The sequence below is a fragment of the Phycodurus eques genome, chromosome 11 (genome assembly GCF_024500275.1).
Source record: "Phycodurus eques isolate BA_2022a chromosome 11, UOR_Pequ_1.1, whole genome shotgun sequence".
Classification (NCBI taxonomy): Eukaryota; Metazoa; Chordata; class Actinopteri; order Syngnathiformes; family Syngnathidae; genus Phycodurus; species Phycodurus eques.
The window spans coordinates 7696305-7703784 of NC_084535.1; the positions used below are offsets into that span (position 1 = coordinate 7696305).

General features: G+C 40.5%; 1 protein-coding gene across 1 annotated transcript; it reads left to right on the forward strand.

Annotated features, from left to right (window-relative positions):
* The first annotated feature begins 2812 nt into the window (after positions 1 to 2812).
* On the forward strand, positions 2813 to 7261 carry ikzf5 (IKAROS family zinc finger 5). Its single transcript, XM_061690130.1, has 4 exons — positions 2813 to 3148; positions 3794 to 3954; positions 4312 to 4485; positions 4947 to 7261. Exons 1-4 carry the CDS (start codon positions 3087 to 3089, stop codon positions 5834 to 5836), a joined length of 1287 nt encoding a protein of 428 aa, XP_061546114.1. The 5' UTR covers positions 2813 to 3086; the 3' UTR covers positions 5837 to 7261.
* Positions 7262 to 7480: the final 219 nt, after the last annotated feature.

Here is a 7480-nt window from a genome sequence, read left to right on the forward strand (position 1 = left end):
TATTCAACAGGATCCGGGGCCCGCTGGAAACCTGTGCATAATTAAATTGTAATAAAATAACAGAAGTGCAGACTGGCTGTTGGGAGGTGATGCTAATTGGCTGCTAAAATGTCTCCTGCCAGCACGTGAATGTGCATGCTGGTGATCTGTGGAATATCATGGATCAATATTGATCATGTAGTAGCTCCCAAAGAGCTTCCTCTGCACATTTGGCAAGGGAGTGAGTACTTGTGGAGTTGGGAGTTGATGTTTCACCATTAAGACATCTGCACCATCTTGTGTACAATTGTTGTAACCACATGTAAGGAATACTGCAATTTTGAATGTTTGGTTCATTTTTTTTTTTTGCGTTTGGACACATTCACATCCTAAATAATCTCAGTTGTTACACTGTCATACCTTTATAGGAGGATGCATTATTATGCGCTCATATTACGCAGCTGGAGTTGAATGGTGGCAGGTTTACATTACTGTAATGTACTGCTGTAATACAGTTGGCCTGATGAGATGCAGTAAAGAGATAAAGTGCTCTCACTCCACTCGTGTCCATTTGTCATCTTCTCCTCGGCAGGTTTTCCTTTAACTTTGACATTAATAGAGCAATGTCATCTTCTTCTTCTTCCTCCCAAATTATTGACGGCGATGAAACATGAATGAGTCGATAGCTTTTTTGAAAGTGTTGTGCCTCTTTTGCCACTTGCGCCTAATTACACGCGGCACACGTTGAAAGTGTCTCGTGTCATGCTGGATGTGAATGGGGTCAGTTAGCTAATTACCCGGCAGGGTGGGAAGGAGGTTTCATATTCCGCAGTGTTGCGGTTGTGGACAAAAATGGGGTAGGTTGAAATAAACAGTGAATAAATGCTTTGCAATAAAAGTTTCTCGTTGAAGTTACATTCAAATGTTAAAACAAATATTGGAAAATGTAATTGGTGATGATAACAACTTTTTGTCTAAAGTAAATACAGCAACTAAAGCGGGATACTCATTCTGATAAGATGACTTAATTTGAGCATTTTCATCTCTTTTGATCAAATTTGTCTAAATCAGCGTTGGTGAGCAGTTCTCTTTTGCAGAGATAGTCCATTATCGAGATACCCTTTATTCGTTCCACAATGGGGAAATTTGCAAGATGCTGATTAGACAGCATGATTATTGCACATGGGTGTCTTTGGCTGCCCACGATAAAAGGCCACTCTAAAATGTGCTGTTTTATCACACAGCACAATGTCGAAGGTGTCTCAAGTTTTGAGGGAGCGTGCAATTGCACCAATGCTAATTTATGGAACATGTGCCACACTTGTGAGGTGGATGAATTATTTTGGAAAAGGAGAAATGCTCACGAAACAAATTTAGACAGATTTGTGAACAATATTGGAGAGAAACAGGCCTTTTGCCGACATAGAAAAAGTCTTAGATCTTTGAGTTCATCCATCCATCCATTTTCTGAGCCGCTTCTCCTCAGTAGGGTTGCGGGCGTGCTGGAGCCCATCCCAGCTATCATCGGGCAGGAGGCGGGGTACACCCTGAACTGGTTGCCAGCCAATCGCAGGGCACATACAAACAAACAAACAACCATTCGCACTCACATTCACACCTACGGGCAATAGGTGTGGGATGTGGGATGGAAACCGGAGTGCCCGGAGAAAACCCACGCAGGCACGAGGAGAACATGCAAACTCCACACAGGCGGGGCCAGGGGATTGAACGCCGCACCTCAGCACTGTTAGGCAGACGCTCTAACCAGTCGGCCACCGTGCCGCCTCTTTGAGTTCAGCTCTTGAAAAATGGGCGAAAAAAACATTTAGATTCCACCTGGTTAAAATAAATTAAGTGGGCGTGGCCACACTTCCCACCATTTTCAACCAAGTAGTGTGTCTTTAGTAATAAGCCATATTTAATAGTTTTTGTAACCAACTGTTTACATAGTAATGTCATGATCAGTTCCATATTGCTCGTATATTTGGGAAGCAATTTTTTTGCTGTGTATAGCAACAACTCCCGGAAGTAACGCCAAACGAAGTATGATCATTTTCCTCATGTTTTTTTTTTAAGCGATAAAGTGAAATAATTCAACTAACCTTAATTACCGACAGTCAACTGCGACGTGTCTGTTCTGTCATGTTTTCCAACTCATTTTAGGGGGCACCTACATTGAAGAAAAATATTTGTGTTGATAGTTTATTTTGTGAGACACTACACTAACCAATTCTGGAAAGATGTATCCCAGTGTTTTTGTTGTTGATAATATTGACTCTGACTTTGACTCTGAAATTGTATAGTTTGGTTTCTTCAATAATGATAGCAACAAAACTAAACAAGGCGTTGCGGTAAATTCAATAATTGTTCTTGCAAAATGTTACTTCCACAAATCCAAATTTTGGCATTAAAACCTCTTTTTTTATTTTTGAAAAGGAAAAAAGACAATACGTTAGTACAATATTTAAATATAAAAACTAAAAGCAGTTAAAACTGTTATTTCTATGCTCTTAATTTATTTTTTTGCATCCCTCTGGGTCCTCTTTTGTGTTATTATATGTGTTAATGGCTATTGCCTGTTTCTTATTTATTTATTTATTTTCTTGTAACTTGAATATTTTCATTAAAGATTGTTTAGAAAATATCTCACGGGGCGCTGCACCCCGGAAAAAAATACTGTAGTGACGTAATGTATTTCTAAAATAGAAGAGATTATTATTCATGTATTTAAGTTGCAGTCGCATATCTCACTTAGTAGTGGGAACCGTTCTTCGAGGACCATTTTTTGTGTGGTGGTCGGACTTTTGTCGTCGATGCACAACTCCAAGTCGTCTTGTTTTGATTTAGAATGCTAGGTTCTTAGCGTGAAATTTAGCAAAAGGACCGGGCGTAAATACAAATGACAGCGGGGACATTTGAGGAAAATTTACCCGTACGCGATAGAGAAGGGCGACAATGGCGCTGTCAAGAAGAAACTTGTCGCTCCCGCTGACAAAAAGATGCTTGTTTTAACCCGATGCTAACGTTAGCTGTCAACCTAATATACTTCCTGTCAACATGGCGGTGATGAGGAGCGATGTGTAGCACTCACCTACTGGACACAGTGTATGTGTTCGCCTTTGGTTTTCACTACTGGCCTGGATATTTCACACAAGCAAATACAACGGATGTAAGTATATAAACATATTCGGGAGGTTGTGGCGTAGTTTACAAAGGATTCAATTCTTCCGCATTGCTGCACTTATTATGTAGGTGCAAGTAACCTCCAGGTTTATTAGTCACGTTGTGTCGTCAACCAGACATTTTTCTATTATAACATTGTAATGATCTTTTCACAATGACGTCACGCACTTCCGGGTGGCAGTCATAACATAAACCTCTCTGACATTTGACCAAGGCAGAGTGTTTGAGAAAACAGGATAAAAGCCTTGATGATTGATGATGATTTTAACCTTCTTGTGAGGTGTCAGTCGAAAAGAAGAGATTATGCTCTGTAAATATCTTTGTAGGGAGACGGAACGCCGGCTCTAATTTACCTTTTCAACAGGTAGGTTGATTTAAAAAATAGACAATAGTGGACATTTAGACAGTTAACATGATCATTGAGGCAGACTCGATATCCACACGACATTCTGCAGGATTAATTTACATTATTTTTCTGAAAGAAAGATTTATCTAACAGCGTACGTTTTTGTCATAATTCTCAGTTCAGGTTAGCAGTAGATGCTCACCTTTCTGTCACCTGGAAGTACCCTCTCCCCTATCGTTTACAAACGTTGTAAAGTAGTCTATACTTTTGAAAATGTTGTTGCAGTGTTGGATATTTCCATTCCTTGCTTTCAATGGGCGAGGAAAAGCCAGACACGCTGGACTTCGTGAAGGATTTCCAGGAGTATCTGAGCCAGCAGACGCAGCATGTCAACATGATATCAGGCTCCGTCAGCGGCGTCAAGGAAGCGGATGAGCTACCGGCTGGTAACATTGATGCTTCTTCAGTTTTTATTTTTTTCATGAGTCAACGTTGTGATGATGACGAATCATATAACAGTGAATCCTAGCTATTCACGGGGGCTAGGAATAGCAAACATTTGCCTGTAGGAGACAACCCCCCTACTCACAGATTGCTATTCTTCACCTCTTTTTCTGTAGAGCCTATCCTCACAAAAACTTCTCCTCCGCTAACATGAAACCTTAGAAGGCGCTACAAAAGGACACGAAACATGGATATGTGCGTTTTTCAGCAAATAGTTATACGTCGTACTTAGGTTCTACAGAAACATTTTCGAGTCGGTGAGTTTGCGAATGGCTGAGTGTTTATCCCTTCATGTGCAGACTGCAGTCAGAACGGGCTCGATCACCCGACGGTGGACATGAACCTTGAAGATGGATCTGGGATGTTGGTGGATGGTTTTGAGAGAACCTTTGACGGCAAACTCAAGTGCCTGTACTGCAACTACGCCACCCGAGGCACAGCGAGACTCGTTGAGCACATTCGAATGCACACAGGTATGGCTTTACAGTTTAATTTAAGGTTGTCACTATTGAATCGATCATTCCATCAATTAATCAAATAATCTGATAATTTTTTTTTATTTTGCATTGAAGTTTATTGCAAAAATCTTTGTATTACGTTAATTGATATTTGGTATTGTTAATTATTTATCAACAAGAATTAAGCAATATCACACGAGGGAGTGATTTACTCACCAACATTTTTGAAACTGAGAGCGACTTCTTGGATACTGATTAATGCGAAGCTTGATATACGCTTCTTAGGCTGCTTCAGGTTCAACTACTTGTCAATTACAGGCTAATTATGTTACAGCTGCAAGTAACAATTTTTGTTATAATAGATTGAACTAACAATTTTTTTATAAATCGATTACAAAATACAATATAACGGAATAAATGTAGCGTGTTACTGCCCACCCACCTCTGGATATACACCTGTTTCCTCAATCCACCAGGAGAGAAACCTCACCGCTGCCACCTGTGCCCGTTCGCATCGGCCTACGAGCGCCACCTGGAGGCCCACATGCGCTCGCACACGGGCGAGAAGCCGTACAAGTGCGAGCTGTGCTCTTTCCGCTGCAGCGACCGCAGCAACCTGTCGCACCACCGCCGCCGGCGCCACAAGCTGGTCCCGAAGAAGGACGCCCATTCGCTGTCCCACAAGAAGATGCTGAGCGTGCTGCAGAAAAAAGCTGGCTCGATTAGCTACGGCCGCCGCCTCCTCATCGCCTCGTGCTCTTCTTCCGCGATGACGCCTAGGGGCGACGACGTCGACGACTGCTCCCGTGAGCTGCCGCAGGAGGTTGATGATGATTGCGCAGGCGAGGAGGACACTCAAACTTGCCATCATTCGAACCTGATCATGGACAACCCCCTCAACCAGCTCTCCGCCCTGGCAGGCCAGTGTGCCAGCCTCCCTGCTTTGGTCCAGCCCCCCGTGTCCCCAGGAGCTGAATCCGTCGTGGATGAGAAGCCCCTCCTGATCCAGCATCCACCCGCCTCCTCCTCCCCGATCACCCCCGAACCACGCGCCCCCACTCAATCCAGCAACTGTAGCCCCGCGGGCAGAGCCTGCAGCGAGCACAGCGTTCACGCCAGCACCCCCAGCGTGTCCAACAGCCAGCCCGGCACGCCGGCCCCCGGCCAGTCGGCCCCCCTGCTGGACCACCGCCGCGTCCTGCATCACTGCCAGCACTGCGACATCTACTTCCCCGACAACATCCTCTACACCATCCACATGGGCTGCCACGGCTACGAGAACCCATTCCAGTGCAACATCTGCGGCCACAAGTGCAGGAGCAAGTATGACTTCGCCTGCCATTTTGCTCGCGGTCAGCACAAGTGACAAGTTTTGATAACTTTACAGGATTTTTATTTATTGATTTGTTTTCTCCCCACTTGGCCTTGATGTAGCATTTATCCTTCCAAAAAGATGTCAGAATTCAGATGGAGCCCTTGTCTCTGATCAGTGAACGTTTTTCACAAGCGGAAGGAGTCATAATTTTATGAAGGAGTCAATAGCGCCACTGATGAGAACACATTTGTAACTCTACAATTAATATTTTTAAAATTTCGAGAGAATAACGGGGAATTTACTTTGGAAAAGAGTTGCAATATTACGAGAATAAGTACAGGAAAAAAATGCAAATTTTAGACAGAAAATGTCACTTGCAAATTATTTTATAAGAGTAAAGTTGTAACATTGGAGAAAAAAGTTTTCATTTAAAACAACTCATAAGAATAGAGTCGGAATACTACAAGAATCAACTCATATGAGGAAAGTGCAATATAACACGAATACAGTGAAAATGTTCTAACATCACAAGAAAAGTAGTAATTTTATGACAATAAAGTTGTCTTTTAGGAGGAAAACAGTAAAATCACAATTGAGGAAAAAAAAACATTTTATAAGAAGGTTGTAACATGAAAACTGTGTAATATTACATAGAAAATATTAGATTTTCTGAGAAAAACAAAGAATCTGAATATTTCCTGAATAAAGTGAAAATATTGAAAAAACGTCAACATTTTACATGGGAAAAGTCTTAAAATCCCATGGGAAAAAACATATTACAAGGAGAAGTTAAAATGGTACAATAAATTAGTCAAATTTTACCAGAGAAAAATGTAATATTTCACAAATAAAGCCAAAATATTATGGGGGGAAAAGTCGCAATTTTTTGGAATTTTATAAGAAAAAGTTGATTGCTGATTAAAAGTATGAAATAGTTGTCATATCACAAGAATAAAAGTCCAAATTTTACGATAAAAAGTCCTTTTGCGGGACTGAAGTAATTTACGTGCATACAAAATCTGAATGTTACATGGATAAGGCCAAAATATAAAAAGTCAGAATTTAATGAGCATAAAGTTGTAATATTGCAAAAATCATTATTTTACCAGAAGTTGTAATTCTATGAAACAGAAGTCAGTACGAGAAATGAGAAACTAAATTAAATTAAATGAAATAAATGAGAAATTGTCATTTCAGGTGAAACTATTGTAATATTAAGAGAAAATATTTATAAAATGAGAAACAAAGGTACAATTTTAAACAAATGAAATCTTTGATGTGGAAAAAATATTATATGACAGTAAAGTGGTAATCATCGTACGAACAGTTTAGTGTTATTGTGCAAACTTTTTTTCTGGGGAAAAATATAACTTAGCCCATAATATTCCAATTTTGCTATGGGGGAAAAAAATACTGCTCTCACAAGTCTCTTTTTTCCCCTCACCTTTTTTTTACTCTTTCATACAAATTAAATAAACCAACCATGAAGGAGATTTCTTTTTTTTTCTTTTCTTTTTTTTTTTTAAACATAATATACAGTATTTAGGGATGTAGCCTCTACTCTCCTGGAGCTAATCCTATAAGGTTGCCTCAGAAACACAACTTTGTTAAAAGTGATGTGGTGTTGAAATAATGCCAGTATTTCTTTGCAGTGCCTGACACTTGACTTTTGTGAGTGAAATAGGAAAGAATCTG

Excerpts from the sequence above, each read along its gene's own strand:
- ikzf5 (XM_061690130.1), top strand. The coding sequence starts at position 3,087 with ATGTGTTCGCCTTTGGTTTTCACTACTGGCCTGGATATTTCACACAAG. Across the intron at positions 3,149-3,793 it reads CACAAGCAAATACAACGGAT|TGTTGGATATTTCCATTCCT; the intron begins GTAAGTATATAA and ends ATGTTGTTGCAG. Across the intron at positions 4,486-4,946 it reads GCACATTCGAATGCACACAG|GAGAGAAACCTCACCGCTGC; the intron begins GTATGGCTTTAC and ends TCAATCCACCAG.